Here is a 24,557-nt window from a genome sequence, read left to right as displayed (position 1 = left end):
GCCCATTCTCTGCATTCTCAGGCTACTTCTTGGGCGGAGAGTCAATCTGTCTCCCCACAGGAGATTTGCAGGGCCGCCACTTGGACGTCTCTGCACACTTTTGCTTGGCACTACCGTCTGGTTGTACACGCTCCGGTGTTCGGTTCCTTTAGGCGGCAAGTGCTTCGAGCGGGACTGTCTCAGTCCCACTCAGTTTAGGGAAGTTTTGGTACATCCCACTGTCTGGATTGATCTGGGTACGTACAGGAAAGGAAAATTAAGGAGTAGAGGATAGGCTCTGTCCTGATATAGGGCATCCTTCAAGTTTTAGTCTGTCTCCACCTGCTGGAAAGGAGGTTCAACCCACTGTCTGGACTGATCCGTGGTACTACAGGAACGAAAATTAACAGGTAAGAGGCTCCCTCCAAGTACCCCCCGCGAAAACGACCAGACACATTACCCTAAGAGATCGTGCCACCTCCACAGCTGGCCCCCTCCTGTGGAACTCCATTCCTACAGATCTCAGACAGGAGCCCTGCCTCCTAACTTTTAGGAAAAGACTTAAGACTTGGTTATTCAAGCAAGCTCTCCCGGACACAATCTAATGACACATTCTAATGACTCCTCTAAACATTCAGCCCTTAACCATGCCTTTTGTATATAGCATTTAATTTGTATATTGTTTAACCATTTCTATTCTTTCCTATCTCTTCCTCCTTTCTCCAAGTTCTGCTACCCTTGTTAAATGTAACTGCACCTTCGGTCACCACAGTTCTAGTTTGATGTATATTCTGCACTCCCGTTTTATGTAAACCAGCAAGATATGTTTTCATGATTGCCGGTATATAAAAACCTTAAATAAATAAAAATAAATAAATAAATAATTTTCCTATTTTCTGAATCTTTTCTCCAAGCCCATTAGTTATAATTAACATTTATTTCAGGCTGTCTGATTTGAAAAGTTTGTACTATGAAGATAATGTGATGAATTTCTGGCTTGGATCAAAGCGCTATATGCGAACCCCAAGACACAGATGAGAGTAAATGGCTGGGTGTCTGATCCTTTTATGAATTCCAGGGGAACCAGACACAGATGCCTTTTGTCCCCTCTTCTTTTTAACCTGGCTTTTCAACCCCTGGCTCAGAAGATGAGGGAAGAGATTCGGATTTATGGTTTTCAGTTCGGTGATGCTCATGAAAAGATTATCCTTTATGCAGATGATGTTCTTTTGTTTCTCACCCAAATAGATAAATCCATGTCTGCCTTATTGTCTTTGTTTCACAGGTATAATAGCTGTTGGATTATCAGATTAACTATTCTAAATCTATAATTATGAATATTGGGAAAAATGTAGGCTCCTGGGTTGTCTCACTACTTTTTCCATAGTTACGACCAGTTTTTAATACCTAGGGATCTGCTAATATTTCTGATCTCTTTAAACTTAAACTATCCAGACACTAGTGAAAGTGGACTTGGTAGGGCCTACCTTGTGAAGATTTTATTTATTTATTTGAACATTTTAATATACTGTAGTTCCATATAAAGATCACAATGGTTTACAAACATAACATTCATACTATAATCAACAATTAATGACAGTTTACAGATGTAGTTTTCATAAGCATGGATTAGACTAAATCTAATGAAGTTCTAATACATATTAGCTAAAGACATCAAGTGAGTGCTTCAGGAATTATAATTTAACAATTTTTACAAAATAGGTTGTTTAAGATACTTTCTCTCATTCATTTATTATTCATTCTTCTGTTATTCATTCTCATCAGGTAGAGAATTCCAAAGCTTTGCACCCACTATGGAAAACACACGTTCTCTTACTTGTGTCAGGTGTGTACTCCGTATTGTAGGAACAGTCAATAGTCCTTTATTTTGAGATCTTAGTGTTCACTGCGGTGTGTGCGGTTGTAGTGTTACGCCTATCAATCCAGTGTTATTAGAGCGAATGATTTTGAATGTTAACATTAATATTTCATAATAGATCCGTTTATTGTACTGGTAGCCAGTGCAATGAAATCAGCAAGGGTGTGATGTGATCAAATTTCCTTGTTCCTAATAAAAGTCTTGGCTGAGCCATTTTGTAGTAACTGTAATGGTTTTGAGAGACATATGGGAAGGCTGAGTAATAGGGAGTTATAGTAGTCTATGTTTGAGAAAATTAGAGTTTGTAATACAGTGCAGAAGTCCTCAAAAGTTAGTAAAGGTTTCAACCGATGTAAAATACCCAGCTTGGTGTAGCCTGCAATAATTAATTAATTGATGTGCTTTTTCATAGTAAGGTTTTCATCTAGCTGGTTACCTAAATCCTGTACTTGCTCTGAGGGAGTGATTTGAAAATTAGAGGCAGAGGTTTAACTATAGAAGAATTTCTACTTAAGCAAATGTCTTCAGATTTTTTTTGTGTGTTTAATGTTAGTTTAAGTTGAGATAGTTCTTGCTGTATTGCTTTCATATAGGTTGAGAGTGTCAATGCCGTATTTTCAAATGATTTGGAGATTGGGATGTAAAACTGTATGTCGTCTGCGTACAAGAAGAAAGTAATTCCTAAATCTGCCAGTAATTTACACAGTGGGAGCATGCAAATATTGAATAGTGTTGCTGAGAGAGCTAACCTTAAGGGTCACCTGTATCCAAGAAGATTGTAATATCCCGCCTTTTGTATTTATTCCAATTCCTGCATTGGTACAGTACCTTATAAGGTGTTCATGTCCGTTAAAGGAGCCATCATTTCTTTTTTATGGAAGGGAAAATTCCTCTGATCAAATTCTAAATGTTGCAGCAACCACATCATTGGCGGGTTTGGATATTATAGACTTATTTTGTACTATCTGTCTGCATGGTTAATTGGGGTTAGAGGATAGCCCGGTGATATCTCTCTGCATTCCTGGCAGGGACTGAAAGAACTGCAAACTAGGGGAGACAATTTAATTTCTCTCCTCTTACATACCAGACTCTGCAGGTTTTGCTAGGCTTAACAGAGGCAATCATATTGTGTCATGGTAAACATTTGTCATGATGTTCATAAATTGTCAAAGATATTGACAAGTTTTCTCCTTTATTTCCATTGTTAAACGACCATTCCCTTTTGCCTGCTACATCCTTAACAGCTGCTGGGGAGTGGAAGAGGAGGGGACCAATATCTTGGCCAAATATGGAAAGACAATGTATTTACATCTTTTGCAGTTTTGGTGGCTGAGTTTGATATATTCACTTATACGCATTATTTATATTTGCAATTATGAAGGGATCTTTTTAGATAGAGTTGATTATGCACGATAGAAATGACCTAGAAAAATTTTAACAATCACAATAACGAGCAAGACCTCTCCAAAATTAACCAAAACAAAAAAGAGAGGGACAAACAGTAATCCAAAAAACCTTTCTATAAATTTGTCTTCAAACTTTTTATAAATTTATCATCAGGCTGTGAAGGATTAGATGGTATCAGAAATAGTAGTGCCACCGATGTAATCCACTGTCTCTTGCCCGCAATGGGCCTCAGGCAGTATCAGCATTACTTGCACTGCAACTTTAATCATCTACCGTCAACCTCCCACCAGAAGTGCCTTCCTCAGGGGTATATATCCAAAAACTTTTTCAAAAGGACACCTCCTATTCAGTAACCTTTGACTGTCACACCACACTAGCATACTTTTCAAAAACAATTTTGGATATATACCTCTGAGGAAGGCACTTCTGCCGAAACATGGTCCATGTCAGGTGGATTTTCTAAATGCCTGGTCAGCTAAGTATTTTTTATTTTATGGTAATATACAGTGGAAGTGAATAAAGTTTGGTTTTTTGAGTTTTCGCTAGGAACTGGTGGGAGGTTGATGGTAGATGATTAAAGTTGCAGTGCAAGTAACACTGATATTGCCTGAGGCCCATTGCAGGCAAGAGACAGTGGATTATATCAGGACTTTCAGGAAGAATTGGATCGCAGGGTGCAGTTGACGGTGCTCAAAGCTCTCCAGAGCGTTGAACTGCCAACACCACCGGCCCCCGTACCGGTGCCCAAGCCCCCACCAGCGATGCTCGCAACCCTGCTGGAGTGTTTGAACGTCCTTCTGGGCACCCTACCAATGCAACCAGTGCCCGGGAGGCCTTCAACACCTCCTCTGCCACTGACGCCCTCCTCCACAACGATCCCAATTCTTGGGTCCTCCAAGGAGGATGAGGCCTTGGGGACCAGGCATCCTTGCCCACTCTTCCCTGGGCCGCTGCCAGTTCTTCCCGGCTTACCATGGCCGATGCCCCCCTCGATGCCAGGGGCTCCATCGATGCCATTGGTGCCCCTGCAGCCTCTGGCGCCCTTGGGGCCCAGGTCAGCTATCCCTCATAGCCCCACCCTCGCCACCTGGGCCCCAGTGAGGAAGAGGGTCCTTATGACCCATGAGACGATGACTCTTCAGACTCATACTCAGAGTTCTCGGACAACCCTTTCTCAGAGCCTTCCCTATCGGAGGAGAGGCGTCAATCTCTGCCCGAAGACCTGTCATTTGCGAGCTTTGTAAGGGCAATGGCAGAGGCCATCCCCTTCCAGCTTCTGTCGGAGGAGGATACCCGTCATAAGATGCTGGAGGTTCTCCAGTTCATCAATGCTCCCAAGGAAATTGTGGTGGTGCTTATTCATGACATCTTTAAGGAGCTCCTCCTCCATATGTGGAAACACCCAATATCCATGTCCCCAGTCAACAGGAAGGCCAATGCCACCTATTTGTTGCAGTAAGCCATGGACTTTGAACAGCAGCACCTCCCCCACCAGTCGGCAGTTATGGATTCTGCCCTGAAGAAAGCTAAACATTCCTGGACGCATTCTTCCGTCCCTCCAGGGCGTGAACACAGGGAACTCGATGGCATAGGGAGGAAAATGTTTCAGGGTGCCATGCTGGTGGCCCACATTGTGGCCTACCAGCTGTATATGACCCAATATAACTGCAATCTGTGTAAACAAGTTCAAGACTTTGCGGAGGGCCTTCCCCAGCAGCAGTAGAACTTTCTTGCAACCATTGCCGCGCTGGGCCTTGAAGCAGGTAAGCACAAGGTGAGGTCCACCTATGACATGTTAGAAACCACAGCCCGTCCTGCCGCCGGAGGCTGGCATGGGTCTGAGCCTCAGGAGGTTCAAGACAGTCTCGCAGATCTCCCATGTACAGGCGAGAACCTGTTTGGGGACAAAGTGAAGGAGGCCATGGCGCAGCTGAAAGATCAGCATGATACTCTTCAGCAACTCTCCGCCAGCCCCTCAGAAGGCCCTTTCTCGGCTAGGAAGGCCTCCAGGCCAGGCTCTCACAAGGCTTTTTACCGGCCAAGGAAATACTATCCTCCAGCCACCCGTCCTGCCGCCGGACAGGTGGCTCGCCCTCCTAGGACTAGTTTCAGGGGTCGTGGCCGGAAGCAGCAGGTCCCAAGGACCCAACCAGCCTCCCAGCAGGCCCCATCTACAGGCTTTTGACTGGTGGTGACAGGGCACGAGCCAGACACCGGTTCCCCTGGCGGTCGATCCCCCGGTTGGTGGCAGGCTCCTTTGCTTTGCCCGCCGAAGGGAAGCGATCACTTCGGACCATTGGGTCCTCTCCATTGTCTACCAGGGCTAACACCTGAATTTCAGCAGGCTCCCAGAGACCGGTCCCCCACGAACAGCGGGGCCACTGCTTCTTTTCGAGATACTTCCTCATTCTGAAGAAGAACAGTGGTTTGCACCCCATTCTTGACCTCAGGGCGTTAAACAGGTTTCTTGTAAGAGAAAAATTCAAAATGGTCTCTCTGGGCATGCTGATCCCATTCCGACGAAGAGGAGACTGGCTCTGCTGTCTTGACTTAAAGGATGCTGACGCCTATATTGCATCTGTCCCCAAACACAGGAAGCACCTCCGCTTCCTGGTGGGGATGGCACATTCTTAGCCCTTTGGACTTGCATCAGTCCCACGCATCTTCACCAAATGCTTGGCGGTGGTGGCTGCCTACCTCAGGCATCAAGCAGTCCATGTCTTTCCATACCTGGACGATTGGATAATCCGGAGCAACACCCACTCCAGAGCCTTGCAATCACTGGCCCTAACGGTTGAGACCCTGCAGACGTTGGGATTCGTCATCATCTTCCCCAAGTCTCATCTCTGTCTGTCTCCACAACTAGACTTCATAGGCGCCAGGTTGGACATGGTACAAGCCAAGACTTTCCTACCCAAGGACCGGGCGGTCGCCCTCTCCTCGCTGGCCACCTCATTCGCAACAGCAAGAGGGTGCCAGCCCGCCTACTACTCTGCCTGCTGGGCCACATGACAACCTCTGTCCTCTTGACCCCCTTTGCCCGCCTCCACAAGAGGAGCCTTCAGTGGACCTTGCAGTCCCAGTTGTGGCAGGCTTCCCAGGATGGGGAGGCTCTGTTTACAGTCACGGACCCCCTCAGTCTCTTCCTGACCTGGTGGGAAGCCCTCCACAATTTGGAAACTGGGCTCCCGTTTCAGCCCGCGCCACCCCAGATAACCCTCACCACTGATGCCTCGCCTCAGGGGTGGAAGGCCCTACACGGACGGCCTACATACTCAGGGACTCTGGACTGCATCCGAAGCTCGCTGCCAAATAAATTTCTGGAGCTTTGGGTGATCTGATACGCCTTGTGGGCCTTCCAGGACAGACTGTCCTCCAAGACTATCCTCATCAGAACGGATAACCAGGTGGCGTTGTGGCACATCAACAAGCAGGGTGGCATAAGCTTGTTCCTCCTCTGCCAGAAGGCAATGCATGTCTGGGATTGGGCCCTCTCCAGAGAGATGTGTCTTCGGGCTACCTACCTGACCGGTCACCTAAACACACTGGCAGACCGCCTCAGTCAATCCTTCCAGCCACCCGAGTGGTCCCTGAACCCCCTGCAGACTTGTTCTGCTGCTGGGGTATGCAGGACATGGACTTGCTCACCTCTCCCAGCAATCCCAAGGTGAGCAGATTCTGCTCCCTGATACCGGGGAAGGGCCATCTGGCCTGCGATGCCTTCTCCCTTCGCTGAGAGCAGGATCTCCTGTACGCATACCCCCTATTCCGCTCCTCTCGAGAACTCTAATGAAACTGCAAGAAGATGGGGAGACCATGATCCTAGTTGCACCCTCCTGGCCAAGGCAGGTGTGGTTCCCTCTTCTCCAGGACATGTCAGTGAGCGAGCCTGTCCCGCTGGGGACGGCTCCAGACCTCATATCGCAGAACTGGGACACCCTGCGCTACCCAAAGCTCCGGGCCCTGGCCCTCATGCTGTGGATGTTGAGCGCATGATCCTTTAGCCCTTGCAGCTCTCAGATGGTGTGTCCAGGTATTGATTGAGTCTCGGAAACCTTCTACCATGAAGTCTTACAGCTCGAAGTGGAAGCGTTTCTCCATCTGGTGCAGTGATCATGGACTGGACCCTTTCTCCTGTCCCGCCCCCCCACCTGCTGGATTACCTCTGGCATCTGTCCACGTCTGGCCTCCAAACCAGCTCAGTCCGCATGCACCTCAGCGCCTACCACCAGGGTGTTGCTGGTGTGCCCATCTCGGTCTAGCCTCTTGTCAGTTGCTTCATGTGTGGCCTCATTCAACTAAAGCCCCCGCTTTGACTTCCGGCTACCCCTGGGATCTCAGCATTGTCCTGTCGAGGCTAATGCGGCATCCATTCGAGCATCATAAGACTTGTGACCTGAAGTTCCTCACCTGGACAGTGATGTTCCTGGTGGCGATCACTTCCACTCGCAGGGTCAGTGAGATCCAGGCCCTGGTTACGTATGCTCCCTACACAAAGTTCTTCCATGATCGTGTAGTGCTGCGTACACATCCCAAGTTTCTACCTAAGGTGGTGACTGCTTTCCACAATAACCAGCCCATCATCCTTCCCACCTTCTTTCCAAGGCCTCATTCCCACCCGGGGGGATGTGCTCTCCACACTCTGGACTGCAAGCGGGCACTCACTTTCTGTTTGGATCGTACAGTGGCCCATAGGCAGTCCACCCAGCTCTTCATGTCTTTTGATCCCAATAGACTGGGAACAGTGGTGGGGAAGCAAACCTTGTCAAACTCGCTAGCAGATTGCATTGCCTTCTGAGCAGGCAGGCCTTCAGCAGGCTGGCAGGATGAAAGCTCACTCTGTGCAGGCTATGGCGGCGGCAGTGGCCCATCTGCGTGTGGTCCCTGTCACTGAAATCTGCAGAGCCACGACCTGGAGTTCTCTCCACAAGTTCGCTACACATTACTGCCTTGACAGGGATAGTCGTCAAGACAGCGCTTTTAGCCAGTCTGTCCTGTGCAATTTATTCCAGTCTGTGGGAGAAAACAGACCCTTGTTTTCTCCCACAGAGCTGCAATTGTGTGTTGTGCCTGTTGATGTCACCCACATGTGAGGGCTAACATCCTGCTATCTTAGGAGAACACCTGCACATCATTTCTTCATGATAACCATTGTGCATAGTTTTGAAAATTCAAAACTCTGCGTGTTGTTGCATTCCCCAACCTCACCTACTTCTGAGTCTGCCAACTTTTCCCTCAGGTAATTGTACACATGTTCATACCCATGTGTATTTTTACTTATTTAGAATCTGAGTAATTTAGGCATAGATTTAATAAGCTGCAAGATGGCTACATTCTCGCAGGATGGTAGTCCTCACATATGGGTGACATCACAGGATGGAGCCCAATCACGGAATACTTTTGTCAAAGTTTCCAGAACTTTGACTGGCCCCTACTGGGCATGCCCAGCATGGCACTAACCCTGCAGCCAGCAGGGGGCCCCCTTTAGTCTTCTTTTTTCCGCGCAGCAGTAGCCTCGCGGTTAAGGAGCTCTTCAGCGATTCCTGACAGGAATTTTCCTCACGGAATTACTAAAAGTTAATTCGCCCCACAGGGGTCCCTCCTTTATATTTTTCAACCTGCGGTACCCCGGTAAGTTTTTACCCGTTTTTCGTTGATTACCGTCGAGTTTGGCCCTCGCGGCCTACTGGCCGTCGACCATATCTCGGCTCAATTTTTTCATGGCCATGGCGTCGGGGTTCCATCGGTGCCCGGACTATAATCGCACGATGTCCATCACAGCCCCCCATAAAGTCTGTGTAATGTGTCTTGGACGAGAGCACGATGTCTTGACCTGCACCAAATGTGCCCTAATGACACCAAAAGGTCACAAGGCCAGAATGGAGAAGATTGAACTTCTCTTCCGTGCTCAAACCCCGACTCCATCCATTGTGTCGACGTCGTCAGAACCTGTTCCGTCAACTTCGTGCCAGCATCAACCACCGCCCAGTGACCGTCCGACGTCGACAAAATCTTTGCCTTCGACACCCTCTACTCCCCCTCAGCACCGAGGGGATCGTAGAGATAAACATAGACATCGAAAGTCTCGGACCATCGAGGGAGTTAAATCATCGACCTCGCCATCGTCCGAGCCACTGTCGAAGAAACCCTGTCCAGAAAAGGTACCGACCTTTTTGGCGACTGGCTCACAGAGGCAACCTCACCCGACAGGGTATCGGGAGCCGCGACTCCGCCTTTAACGGTGGTCCCTCCGGCTATGCCTCTGCCTCCTTCTTCTGTTCCGGAGAAGAACTGGACCGGATGGTTCAGGAGGCCATCGACAAGGCAATGCAACAACTACAGGTTCCTCCGGCACCAACACCGGTACCGATTGTAGAACCAACCACGGACCCGATCCCGGCAGCATTGGCACCACTGCTCTCCAGGATGGAAGCACTCATTGCCGCTTTTCCACCGATGGACCCTGGGTCACCGATGACTCCGGTGCCCTCCCCGCTTACTTTATCACTGGGAGGAGAAACACCTTTCTGCATCCCTCTATCAGGAGTTCTGCCTCAGCCATCGATGCCGATACATCCCTCGCCGCCGATACGCCCGACAGCGCCACTGAGCCATCCATCGATGCCTTCATCAGTGCCTCCAATTTTTCCTTCGATTCCTTCGGAGCCTGGACCAGGACCCTCGGGTATCCCACCACCCCATCCCCCTCTAGCTCCTAGAGGGACAGGTGCTGATCCCTAAGATACCTGGACTGATAATTCCTCCCCAGACACCAATGATTTGCCTTCACCAACTTCACCCACTGAAAGTAGAAAGCGTTCTCTTCCAGAGGACCTTTCCTTTATAAATTTTGTGAAGGAAATGTCTGAATTGGTTCCCTTCCAATTACAAAGTGAACAGGATGATAGACATCAGATGACGAAGTTGCTTCAATTCCTGGATGCTCCCAAGGAAATAACCTCCATCCCTATCCACCAGGTTCTTCTGGATCTCCTCAAGAAGAACTGGGAACATCCTGGCTCCATTGTTCCAGTCCACAGAAAAGCTGACACTACCTACTTGGTGCATTCAGCTCCAGGTTTTCAAAAAACCTCAATTAGATCACCAATCTGTAGTGATAGAATCCACACAGAAAAGAGCAAAAAGATCAAATCCTCACACTTCTTTTCCTCCTCGCAAGCAACATTTTTTCTGCTTCGGATATATTTTTTAAATATATCCGAAGCAGAAAGCTTGTGAAGGGAGTCAGTTGGACCGTTAGATGATCGAGGGGTTAAAGGGGCACTTAGAGAAGATAAGGCCATCGCGGAAAGATTAAATGATTTCTTTGCTTCGGTGTTTACTGAAGAGGATGTTGGGGAGGTACCCGTAATGGAGAAGGTTTTCATGGGTAATGATTCAGATGGACTGAATCAAATCACGGTGAACCTAGAAGATGTGGTAGGCCTGATTGACAAACTGAAGAGTAGTAAATCACCCGGACCGGATGGTATACACCCCAGAGTTCTGAAGGAACTAAAAAATGAAATTTCAGACCTATTAGTAAAAATTTGTAACCTATCATTAAAATCATCCATTGTACCTGAAGACTGGAGGATAGCAAATGTAACCCCAATATTTAAAAGGGCTCCAGGGGCGATCCGGGAAACTACGGACCAGTTAGCCTGACTTCAGTGCCAGGAAAAATAGTGGAAAGTGTTCTAAACATCAAAATCACAGAACATATAGAAAGCCATGGTTTAATGGAACAAAGTCAGCATGGCTTTACCCAGGGCAAGTCTTGCCTCACAAATCTGCTTCACTTTTTTGAAGGAGTTAATAAACATGTGGATAAAGGTGAACCGGTAGATATCGTATACTTGGATTTTCAGAAGGCGTTTGACAAAGTTCCTCATGAGAGGCTTCTAGGAAAAGTAAAAAGTCATGGGATAGGTGGCGATGTCCTTTCGTGGATTGCAAACTGGCTAAAAGACAGGAAACAGAGAGTAGGATTAAATGGGCAATTTTCTCAATGGAAGGGAGTGGACAGTGGAGTGCCTCAGGGATCTGTATTGGGACCCTTACTTTTCAATATATTTATAAATGATCTGGAAAGAAATACGACGAGTGAGATAATCAAATTTGCAGATGACACAAAATTGTTCAGAGTAGTTAAATCACAAGCAGATTGTGATAAATTGCAGGAAGACCTTGTGAGACTGGAAAATTGGGCATCCAAATGGCAGATGAAATTTAATGTGGATAAGTGCAAGGTGATGCATATAGGGAAAAATAACCCATGCTATAGTTACACAATGTTAGGTTCCATATTAGGTGCTACAACCCAAGAAAGAGATCTAGGTGTCATAGTGGATAACACATTGAAATCGTCGGTTCAGTGTGCTGCGGCAGTCAAAAAAGCAAACAGAATGTTGGGAATTATTAGAAAGGGAATGATGAATAAAACGGAAAATGTCATAATGCCTCTGTATCGCTCCATGGTGAGACCGCACCTTGAATACTGTGTACAATTCTGGTCGCCGCATCTCAAAAAAGATATAATTGCAATGGAGAAGGTACAGAGAAGGGCTACCAAAATGATAAGGGGAATGAACAACTCCCCTATGAGGAAAGACTAAAGAGGTTAGGACTTTTCAGCTTGGAGAAGAGACGGCTGAGGGGGGGGGGGATATGATAGAGATGTTTAAAATCATGAGAGGTCTAGAACGGGTAGATGTGAATCGGTTATTTACTCTTTTGGATAGTAGAAAGACTAGGGGGCACTCCATGAAGTTAGTATGGGGCACATTTAAAACTAATCGGAGAAAGTTCTTTTTTACTCAACGCACAATTAAACTCTGGAATTTGTTGCCAGAAGATGTGGTTAGTGCAGTTGGTATAGCTGTTTTTAAAAAAGGATTGGATAAGTTCTTGGAGGAGAAGTCCATTACCTGCTATTAAGTTCACTTAGAGAATAGCCACTGCCATTAGCAATGGTAACATGGAATAGACTTAGCTTTTGGGTACTTGCCAGGTTCTTATGGCCTGGATTGGCCACTGTTGGAAACGGAATGCTGGGCTTGATGGACCCTTGGTCTGACCCAGTATGGCATTTTCTTATGTTCTTATGAACTCCATCTTCCAACAATGGGGATATCCTCAAATAGACCTCTTTGCTTCTTCTCAAAACCGCAAACTAGAGAACTTCTGCTCTCTCATTCGCAACAAACACTCTCAACTCAGAGACTCATTCTCCATCTCGTGGGCAACTGGTCTACTTTATGCATTCCCTCCACTTTCTCTTCTCTCGAAGAGTCTCGTGAAATTACATCAGGAAAAGGGAACCATGATCCTGAATCCACCTCAGTGGCCACGCCAAGTGTGGTTTCCAATACTTCAGGATCTCTCCATTCGAAGGCACATTCCCTTGGGAAAAGATCCACTTCTGATCACTCAAAACGATGGGTGCCTCCGCCACCCCCAATCTTCAAGCCTTGTCCCTGACGGCATGGATGTTGAAAGGTTAATCCTTCAACCACTTAACCTTTCTGAACCAGTTTCCCATGTCTTGATTGCTTCACGGAAGCCTTCCACGAGAAAATCTTACTCTTACAAATGGAACAGGTTTACGTCTTGGTGCTCTTCTCAGTCCCTTGACCCCTTTACCTGTCCAATCACAAAGTCTTTGGACTATCTCTGGCAATTGGCAGAGTCAGGTCTAAAAATGTCTTCCATCAGAATGCATGTCAGTGCAGTAGCCGCCTTCCATAAAGGTGTCAGATGTTCCTATATCAGTACAACCCCGTTTTCTGAAAGGTTTGCTTCACCTCATGCCTCCACTCCGTCCTCCGGCCCCTTCTTGGACCTTAACCTGGTTTTGGGTTGGCTCATGAAACCACCATTCGAGCCTCTTCACTCCTGTGGCCTTCGATACCTCACATGGAAAGTGATTTTCCTTTTGGAAATCACTTCAGCTTGCAGAGTTAGTGAATTACAGGCCTTAGTTACCTATCCGCCTTACACTAAACTTCTGCAGGACCGGGCAGTACTCCGTACTCACCCTAAATTCTTACCCAAGGTAGTTTTGGATTTTCATCTAAATCAATCCATCATACTACATACCTTTTTTCCCAGGCCCCATTCCAATCCAGGAGAACAGGCTCTGCATATCCTTGACTGTAAACGGGCTCTAGCGTTCCACCTAGACAGTACAGCTGCCCACAGGGAAAGCACTCAATTGTTTGTCTCTTTCCATCCTAACAAGTTAGGGAAGCCTGTGGGTATGCAGACTCTCCTCCTGGTTGGTTGACTGCATATCCTTTGCTATCAGCAAGCAGGCGTTCCATTTCAAGACCGTGTTAAAGCACACTCTGTAAGGGCCATGGCGACTTCAGTAGCACACCTACAATCGGTGCCGCTTCCTGACATTTGTAGGGCTGCCACTTGGAGTTGTCTCCACACCTTTGCAGCCCAGTATTGCTTGGACAAAGCCGGAAGACAAGATTCCATCTTTGGCCAGTCTGTCCTTCGTAACCTGTTTACAACGTGACGTACCAACACCCTTCTGCCTGCCCGTTAGGGTTCAAGATGCCCTTGACCAAATTTTATCCCAGTCCTAGTGCTTTTGCACACCTGGGTACATTTGGTGCATTTCTCGGACATCCTCAGCTCGGTACTCACCCATATGTGAGAACTACCATCCTGCTTGTCCTTTGAGAAAGCAAATGTTGCTTACCTGTAGCAGGTGTTCTCACAGGACAGCAGGATGTTAGTCCTCATGAAACCCGCCCGCTGCTCCACGGTGTTCGGTTCGTAACATTTTCCTATTTTATTTTTCGGCACTGCCTGTAGCTTTTAAACAAGACTGAAGGAGGACCCCTGCTGGCTGCAGGGTTAGTGCCATGCTGGGCATGCCCAGTATGGGCCAGTCAAAGTTCTGGGAACTTTGACAAAAGTGTTCCGTGATTGGGCTCCATCCTGTGATGTCACCCATATGTGAGGACCAACATCCTGCTGTCCTGTGAGAATACCTGTTACAGGTAAGCAACATTTGCTTTATGCGATAAAACGTTCATATCGCAGCGTTATGTGATATTCGGGCCTGAAATCCACCCCTATTATAATGAACAGCTTTGCATGGCATTTGCATACATGCATTAATTTTGCAAATCCATGCAAAGTAGCTCATGTATACTTAAACCTATGCAAATAAAATAATGCATCTGACTTATAAAAATATCAGCCCCATTTTTTTTATGTTTGAAGGAGGTGTAGTTATCTTACCACTAGAGCATGGAGATGCTAGCACGGGTCCATGATGGTCCCATGGTAAAATTTAAAGGGCAAGCGACCCGAAACTCACCCCCCATACCTGAGAAAATGCCCCCTGGGGGGGTCTTTTGAGAATCCCTCCTACCAGTTGTAGAAGCAGCATGGGCTCCAAAAGAGTAAGCAAAAAAAAAAAAAAAGCCTCAACCACACGGTGATGCCCAACCCCTTCACAAACCCCTTCCCTTAGTGGCAGAACCCCCCCCCACACACACACACACACACAAGCAAAGAACCCTGACCCAATAGAAAGCATTTGTCCCTGGATCTATGTTTTCCCTCCCATTCTCCCTTCCATCCAGAATATACCCTGGTGGACTTGGGGACAATCCAATCTTGCCATCCCTTTAGCACCAACTAGCTGCGGGTCCGTGGACACCATTTTCCAAAATGACGCTGATTGGCCTTTGCACTTACCATGTGGGCAGGGTGTTGCCATATGTTTGAGGCTCTTATTTTTTTATTACTATTGTTTTGGGGCTCGAGCTGCCTCTACAGGTGGTGGTGGGGGATAGGTGGAGGTCTCAAAGACCCCCAAGGGACATTTTCTGAGTTTTGGTATGTGAGTTTTGGGCCATTTGGCCCTTTAAATTGATGGCAGCCCCTTGCGACCCAAGCCACCATCGCATGTTTTTTCAGCCTCTGCCGCATATTTATTTCTCATGGAGTTGTTCCAGGAGGAAAAATAACGCAAACGATATCGCTGTGATGTTTGTCACAGAGGTGCAAATTATGGGACCACTCCCCACAATATTTGTCCCCTCCCGCAATAAAAGATCGCAGCTTGATAAATCTTCTCTTTAGGGCAAGGAAATACCTGCAGTACCTGAATGTAACTCGCTTTGAGCTACCAATAAAAAGGCGTGAGTTAAAAATAAAAATAGAACAAGTCCAGTGGAATCAAGTCCTTCAAGGACAGCAGAATACATCAGCATGCCAGAGAAGTACAGAGATTCCCTAGCTTGGTGGCTGTCTCGTTCCACCCTGGCCAATGGCATGCCCTTCCAAATTCCTCAGCATTCAGTTATTCTAATGACAGATGTGTCCAGCCTGGGTTGTGATGCTTATCTAAATGGTCTCCACATCATTTCATGCAAGGTGACTATAAGCATCACTTATTTGGCAGGTATGAAAAAAGCCTCTAACAGCAAAGCTGAGTCACCATTTAGAGTGGTCCTCAAGTCAGAGTGTAGCAAATATCTTTTTCAGTGGTGAACTCCCAAGATCTGTTCACGACAGCTCAGGACAGGAGGTACACATTTTCTGTTCCAGAAAGAGAGCAGAATAGCACTGAATGCCGCCTTCTTTCACTGGAGATATAGACTTTGCACACACATCTACAATACTTATAGTGACAAAAACTTTAATAGAACTCTTGAGAGATGAGGGGAATGTGATTCTCATAGCTCTCTTCGCTAAGAGAGATTTAGTTTGCTATCCTTTTGATTTATGCATCAAGAAACTGAGCAAGTTGTAGTAGCCTTTCCCATTCCTGATAATACAGAACCGGGAAATGTTACTCCACGCCAACCTCTAGTCCCTCACTCTCACTTGGATTTTTTTGAGGGAAGTAATATGTTTGTGTTCTTCAATTAGGCATCTCTAGTTCTAGCTTCCAAGAAGAAATCACTAGAATATTGTAAGTAGAAGAGATTTGCTGTTTGACTCACACAAAAGCAATTTGAATACCTTCTACATACCTCAGAATCTGGATACAAAACTAACTTTATTATAGTACATCTCAGTGCAATTGGTGGTTACCTTTATCATGTAAAAGGAAGACGAGTTTCTTCACAACCTTTGTAAGATTTATGTAGGGCTTCCTTCATTTGAACTCTCCCACCAAGGCATTCATAGTGTCATGATACTTCAAATACAGCTGATGAAAGTCCATTTTGAGTCTCTGGCTTCTTGTTTACTAAAGTACTTGACATGTAAAGTTGCTTTTTTGTAGTAGTCACTTCAGCTTACAGTGTCATAGAAAAGCGAAAACTAATAGCTTTTACCACAGTATGATGATACTGTACATGTATCCCAAGTTCTTGTCTAATGTAGTGTCTGATTTCCACCTTACTTAGTCAAATGTTCTTATAGCATTTTTCCCAGGGCCTCTTGGCTACAAATGTAAAGGAACCCTGCATTCTAGATTACAAGAGAGCTGTCATCAGTCTGGACCAGACTGAAGACTATAGGAAGTCCATCTATATTCTTGTTTGGTTTTGCCCTAATAAGCCTGGCATTGCAGTGTCAAAGAGAACACTTTTTAATTGGATAACAGATTGCATCTCCTTCACTTTTACCTAAGCACATTTTACCTTAGACGTACATGTCAAGGCCCATAATGTCAGGGTCAAGGTTGCATTGGTGACCCTTCTAAGAGCAACCTCATATAATATCAGTCAGCATATTCACCTCCTGTTATTGCTTATATACTGACTCCTGACACGACAGAAAAGTTGGGCAGTTTATTTTCAAGGTCTTTTTGAGTGCTAGAACCCAGTTCCAGCCCTTATAGAGCCCATTTTTAAGATTTAAATGTCTGTTAAAAAAAAAAAAGTTTAAACTTGCCAAGAAGAATTTTTGCTGCCCTGTTGCTGTGGTTTCATTCTTTTTTTTGTCAGATGACAACTTTTAGCTAGGACGTTCCATTTGTGTGACATCAGTAACCTGCTAGTCTTCAGAGAAAATGGCATTGCTTACCTGTAGGAGATGTTCTTTGTAGACAGCAGTTCAGCAGTCATAAACCCTCTTTCCTCTCCTTCTGGAGTTAAGCTTTATTAGCTTAATTACAAAACTAAGACACAGGGTGACTGCAGGAGCACAGGAACTGCACAGGTGCCCAGAGAGGTCTTCAGAATATTTAAGAATGCTCTATAAGTTTCTGTTTTTGTCAAGCAGCAATAACATTACCCTTGTATGTGATTAGTGAACTGCTATCTTTAGAGAATACCTGTTACAGGTAAGCAATTCCATTTTTCAAGCACTGTGAAATCTTGTGTATAGACCATATTGATTGTTCCATGTCTATGATAATGACAAAAACAATAGTGAAAAATTGTAAATAATTTATTTCTTTTATTTAGGACTTTACCTCATTTTCGTAATGGGAGAAGTTACTTTAAACCTCTGGGAAATCCTGTTTTTGCTAGGGATCTTCTGCAGTTTCCGGAGAATACAGACCAGTGCCAACTAGGTAAAAACAACTTAATTACTGGCTTTCTAATTTTTCTTATTTTAAAGCAGCTTTTGCATACAGCATATCCAAGAGTCGGCTATACCGAAGTGTTTTGAATAGTGCTATTAAACATGGCACTGTGCACAAGCAGGAGATACTAGTCCTTTTAAAGAGGAAATACATTATTTTTATACTTTCCCTTCTGACAGACCACTGTGGACCTAAAGATATGGAAGACCATTTCTGAATTACCTACTAGGTGTAACTTGTAGACCCCACAATTTTCAGTGAGATCTAAGATTATAGGAATGAGAGTATCCAATATTCTTAGCCAAAGGGGGGTAAACATTGCTCAAATTTGGTTCAGTTTGAACAAGCATGTAGCATTGTTGATTTTTAAGACTGCGGTATCTGGTTCCGTTGATAATCTCAATACTCAAATTTCACATGATGTACTAATAGTTTTCTACTATATGTGCCACTTGTTTGACTCTAGAGTACACTTGCTTTTGTGAAAAGGAAAATTGTGAGTATTGGAGCTTGTTTGAAAAACTAATTTTCTTGACATGCTAAATTACACAAACCTGTGGAGGAAACCTGCACCAAGAAATTCCAGTTTTGAATGTATATTTTCCCCTCCTCTACTCGTGGATGCACTTTGACTTTCTTATTAGTATATATGGTAATTTTCAACTGTTTAAGGCAATGATTCTCATCCCAATCAGTTGGGTTTCAGGGATATCCACAGGTAATATGCAGGAGATATATTTGCATACAATGAAGGTAGTGTGTGAAAATTTATCTCATGCATGTTCACTGTGGATATCCTGAACATCAGACTGGCTATGTGTAGGCCTGAGGACTGGGTGAGAATCACTTTCTTAAGCTATAAAATGTTCTGTGTATTTATAGATTTATATACTACCTTTCTATCCTAAATAGGCTGCTCGAAGTACAGCTCCAACAGGAGGTCATAAAACAAATAGACATATTATAAATAAAACAATATATGGAATACTTGGTAAACAAAGTAAAACACAAAACAAATAGCATTATAAATTCCCTATTACTAGGACTCCCCGCCACGACTATCAAACCCCTCCAAATTCTGCAAAACTCCATGGCTAGAATCATAACAGGCACACAAAAAAGGGAACACATCACCCCCATACTAAAAGACCTACATTGGTTGCCCATCTCCTTCCGCTCACAATACAAAACCCTCACCATCCTTCACAATTCCCTACACAAACATAATCACACCTGGCTCGACGAAATGCCTCATTACTGGTCATCCGACCTACTCACAAGAACAACCCATGCAGGTACTCTACACACCCCATCCCTAAAGGCAGCACATTCTACTCACACCAGAGAGAGAGCCTTCTCCATCGCTGCCCCCACCCTCTGGAACTCCCTCCCCACCCTCCTACGCCAAGAGACGTCCCTGCAAATTTTCAAGAAAGGAGTCAAAACATGGCTATTCCGACAGGCCTATCCCGACACAAACCAAACTTAATTTCTCCCCACCCCCCTCTGTTCGAATTTCCCCCACCCCATCCTAAGTTTCCCCCCGCCCCTCCCATGGATACCCTAGAAGAAACAACATTCCCCCTACGGCTTAATTTAATTTATTTTTTGATCATGATCGGCTAATGTGTACTTTTGTAAGAAATAGTATGTTGTTCCAAGGTTACATTGTTATGGTTTTACTTTATTTTATTCTTCATACATCGTTTTGTTTTAATGTTTTATTGTATCGCCCATCTGAGTTCTTTGTAAACCGGCATGATGTGCTGCACGAATGTCGGTAAATAAAAGTTAATAAATAAATAAAAATAAATAAATAAATAAATATACATAATAAGCAACACCTAAGAGCAAAATAAAATACCATTAAACATAAAGCAATATATATGATACTAAATGAGCAAGATGAATTACCGAAAGTAGTAAGAAAAGTGTCAAACAGTGAGTAATAAAACATATGGTTCCAGACAATCTGGTCCCAAACCATTTCCATTAGAACAAAAAGAAATCCTAAAAATCAATAAATAACTAAGATAGGGGATCAAGCCATATGAAACTTCTCCAGCCCATAGAGATAAGAGATAAAGCTACAGGGGAATAACCATATTTTTGATTGTCATCTAAAAGACCAATAATCATTCTGTAAGTGAATAGTTCTTGGCAAGTTATTCTAGGGGAGAGGGGACCACACCTGAGAGTGTCTATTTCCTAGACCCTGACCATTTCATTGCTTTTAGAGAGGGGGATACAAAGGTGTCTTTCTTGCATAAATCTCAGGGAAGAGGTAGTTACCATGTCAAGTGCTCCTTAAGATAAGATAGGCAATTCTTCTCAGGGCTGAAAAAGTTATAATTGAAAGCTTGCACTGGACTTGGGAGATAATAGGGAGCCAGAACAACTCTGTTAGCAATGTGGTTAAAACATAACATTATTTAGTTATTTTAAAATTACTTATATACCATCCAAGTATAAATCAAGGCAGTTTACAATTAAAACATAAATAAAATATAATAAAATGCAATAAACATAAAAAAACATCATGACAGCAATACAAATTTGCCATCAGGAAGCATATTAATTAGAAGTCATTTCTTGCTACGTACTGGTTTTAAATAATCTTTAAAAGCCTGCCAGAGTAACCAGGCTTTTATTTCTTTCTTAAATGCTTTTTTTTATCAGGTAAAAGTCTTTATATCAGGCAAAATAGGTCCTACTATTGAAATATCAGAACATAAGATGTGTCATACTGGATCAGACCAAAAATCCATCCAGCCCAGTATCCTATTTTATTTATTAACTTTTTTATACCGACATTCATGGGAACATCAAGCCGGTTTACAATATAACTGAAAAGGATGGAAAATACAATAAACAGGGAGGGGGGAGTTGAAGCAGCCGAGAAGAGAGGAGAAGGGGCGGCAGCAGAGAAGGAAAGCAGTAAGAAGGAAGCAAATATAGGAACAGTACCGGGGAGAGGTACAGGCAGTGAATAACCTTATTATATCAAACAATATAAAACCATATTATATGTACAATAAAAACAACTTTACAGACTGTACACTCTGGGGGAGCTAGGAGATCGCAGGCAAAAGTTATACAATCAGGGTGGAGAGACATTACAATGGGAAAAGGAGGGGAAAGGAAGGAGAAGAGAAAAAATAAGAGCCAAAAGATGCAGGGTATAAACTAAGGGGACTAGAGGAGAGCAGGGAAATTATACATTAAACAATGAACAACGTTGCAGAAGAGTACAAGATTTAGGGCACAAGCTAAGTTTGGTCCGAGTCTGGGTAAGCCAATTTGAAAAGCCAGGTCTTAATTCCTTTTTTGAATTTGTGCAGACACGGTTCTAATCGGAGTTCTGTGGGTAGGGTGTTCCAGAGGGAGGGATTGCCCACTATTTTAAACAGTGGGCAATCCATAGAAACATAGAAATGATGGCAGAAAAAGACCAAACGGCCCATTCAGTCTGCCCAGCAAGCTCACACACTTATTTTCCCATATTTATCTGTTTCACCGACCACCAAGTTCAGGGCCCTTGTTGGTAACTGTTTGATTTGAATTTCCTGCCATCCCCTGCTATTGATGCAGAGAGTAATGTTTGAGTTGCATCAAAGGTGAAGCCATAAGGCTTAATGGTTAAGGGTAGTAACCACACATCAAGCAAGTTACCCCGATGCTTGTTTACCAAGACTGCACAGATCAGTGCCTTGTTGGATGTTGTCTGAATATAAATCCTCCTTTCCACATTTCCCCCTGTTGAAGCAGAGAGCAATGCTGTATATACATTCAAAGTGAAGTATCTGGCTTAACTGGTTTAGGGTAGTAACTGCCGCAATAAGCAAGCTTACCCCCATGCTTATTTGTTTACCCAGACTGTGTAGTTCAGTCCTTGTTGATTGTTGTCTGAATGAAAATCCTCTTTTCCACATTTCCCCTTGCTGCTGAAGCAGAGAGGATTGTTGGAGTTGCATTAACCATGTGAAGGCTTATTGAGTAAGGGTAGTAATCACCAGGTAGTAGCCAACTTTCCAGCAAGCCATCCCCATGGCTCTTTTCCCATCCTCTAGCCTTTATGGATCCACAATGTTATCCCATGCCCCTTTGAAATCCTTCACAGTTTTAGTCTTCACCACTTCCTCTGGAAGGGCATTCCAGGCATCCACCACCCTCTCCGTGAAAAAATACTTCCTGACATTGGTTCTGAGTCTTCCTCCCTGGAGGTTCAAATTGTGACCCCCTAGTTCTACTGATTGTTTTCCAACGGAAAAGGTTTGTTGTTGACCATGGATCATTAAAACCTTTCAAGTATCTGAAAATCTGTATCATATCACCCCTGCTCCTCCTCTCCTCCAGGGTATACATATTTAGGTTCTTCAATCTCTCCTCATAAGTCATTTTATGAAGACTATCCATCTTTTTGGTAGCCCTTCTTTGGACCGTGTCCATCCTGTCTCTGTCCCTTTGGAGATATGGTCTCCAGAACTGAACACAGTACTCCAGGTGAGGCCTCACCACTTCCTTTCTCTTACTAGATATTCCTCTCTCTATGCAGCCCAGCATTCTTCTGGCTTTAGCTATTGCCTTGTCACATTGTTTTGCCGACTTCAGATTGTTAGACATTATCACCCCAAGGTCTCTATTCCAAAAGGTCAATAGATTACATGCTGCCTATCCCAAGGATAAGCAGTAGATTTCCTCAAGTCTACCTTAGTAATGATTTATGGACTTTTCTTCCAGGAACTTGGCTAAACCTTTTTTAAACCCAGTTACACTAACAGCTTTCACCACATTCTCCCGCAACAAATTCGAGTATAATTATTCATAGAATTAAAAACAAATATTTTTTCCTATTTGTCTTAAATGTGTCACCTAGTAACTTGATTGAATGTCCCTTAGTGTTTGTACTTTTTGAAAGAGTAAACAACCAATTCACATGTATTCATTCCCTTCTACTCATTATTTTATAGACCTCTATCAAATCTCCCCTCAGCCATCTCTTCTCCAAACTGAAGAGCCCTAACTTTTTTAGCTTTTCCTCAGAGGAATTGTTCCATCTCCTTTATCATTTTGGTCGTCCTTCTCTATACTGTACTGCTATGTCTTTTTTAAGATGTGGTGAGCAAAGTGCATCTGATATTCAAGATGCGGTCACACCATAGAGCGATAGAGAGGCATTGTGATATTCTCTATTTTATTCTCCATTACTTTCCTAATAATTTCTAGCATTATATTTGCTTTCTTGCCCACTTCCACACACTGAGCAGAGGATTTCAGCATATATTATCCAGTATGAAGCCTAGATCCTTTTCCTGGGTGGTGACTCCCAAAGTGGAACCTTGCATTGTGTAGCTATAATTTGGGTTGCTCTTCCCTACATGCATCAGTTTGCACTTGTCCATATTAATGTCATCTATTATTTGGATGCCCAGTCTCCCAGTCTCAATACTACCCTGTTTCCCCGAAAATAAGACATCCCCCGAAAATAAGACCTAGTAGAGATTTTGCTGAATTGCTAGATATAAGACCTCCCCCGAAAGTAAGACCTAGCAAAGTTTTTATTTGGGAGCATGCCCGTCGCACAGAACACCAGAGCATGCAGCTGTGATTTTTTTTACCCTGCAGGATTCACAGTTAGTTGTCATCACAAACCAGCATAACCAGACAACTATTCAGAATATAATAAATGTTCATTTTTTGGTTCAACAATATATGTGAATTCTTCTTCATGCAAAAATAAGACATCCCCTGAAAATAAGGTCTAGTGCATCTTTGGTAGCAAAAATTAATATAAGACACTGTCTTATTTTCGGGGAAACACGGTATGAAACCCAAAGTGTAAGAATAACACAAACAAACACCAATAATGATTTCACTTACATATATATATATATATATATATATATATATATATATATCTCACAGGACAAGCAGGATGGTAGTCCCCACATATGGGTGACATCACAGGATGGAGCCTAATCACGGAACACTTTTGTCAAAGTTTCTAGAACTTTGACTGACACCTACTGGGCATGCCCAACATGACACTAACCCTGCAGCCAGCAGGGGCCCCCTTCAGTCTTCTTTTTTCCGCGCTGCAGTAGCCACGCGGTTAAGGAGCTCTACAGAGATTCCTGACAAGAATTTTCCTTACGGAATTACTAAAAAGTTTCATACCCCACAGGGGTCCCTCTTTCAAAGTTTTGACTCCACGGTACTCCGGTAAGTTTTTACCCGTTTTCGGTCGATTCCCGTCGAGTTTGGCCCTCACGGCCTACTGGCCGTCGACCATACCGTGGCTAAATTTTTCAAAGGCCATGGCATCGGGGTTCCGTCTGTGCCCGGACTGCAATCGTACCATGTCCATCACAGACCCTCATAAAGTCTGTGTAATGTTTCTCGGATGTGAGCACAATGTCCTGACCTGCACCAAATATGCCCTAAAGACACCCAAAGGTCGCAAGGCCAGAATGGAGAAGATGGAACTTCTCTTCCATGCTCAAACCTCGACACCGACCATTGCATCGACGTCGTCAGAACCGGCACCGTTAACTTCGCGCCAGTATCGACCACCGGCCAGTGATCGTCCGGCCTCGACGACTTCTCAGCCTTTAGCTCCCTCTTCTCCCCCTCAAGACCGAGGGGATTGTAGGGAGTGACATCGACATCAAAAGCCTCGGACCATTGAGGGAGCAAAATCATCGACCTCGCCATCATCTGAGCCGTCGAAGAAACCCCGTCCAGAAAAGGCACCGACCTTTTCGGCGACCGAGTCACCAA

At 44.4% G+C, this 24,557-nt stretch overlaps 1 protein-coding gene across 1 annotated transcript in view; it reads left to right on the top strand.

Moving 5' to 3' along the window:
- The window catches only part of SMCHD1 (structural maintenance of chromosomes flexible hinge domain containing 1), a 1,156,633-nt gene that overhangs the window by 1,010,064 nt on the left and 122,012 nt on the right, over positions 1-24,557 (top strand). Inside the window, 1 exon segment of the mRNA XM_029591083.1 lies at positions 17,656-17,765. Coding sequence (XP_029446943.1) covers positions 17,656-17,765 — 110 coding nt within the window.

The sequence above is a fragment of the Rhinatrema bivittatum genome, chromosome 2 (assembly GCF_901001135.1).
Source record: "Rhinatrema bivittatum chromosome 2, aRhiBiv1.1, whole genome shotgun sequence".
Taxonomy (NCBI): domain Eukaryota; kingdom Metazoa; phylum Chordata; class Amphibia; order Gymnophiona; family Rhinatrematidae; genus Rhinatrema; species Rhinatrema bivittatum.
Note: the sequence above shows the minus strand (reverse complement) of the source record. Positions and strands in the feature narration are given on the sequence as shown.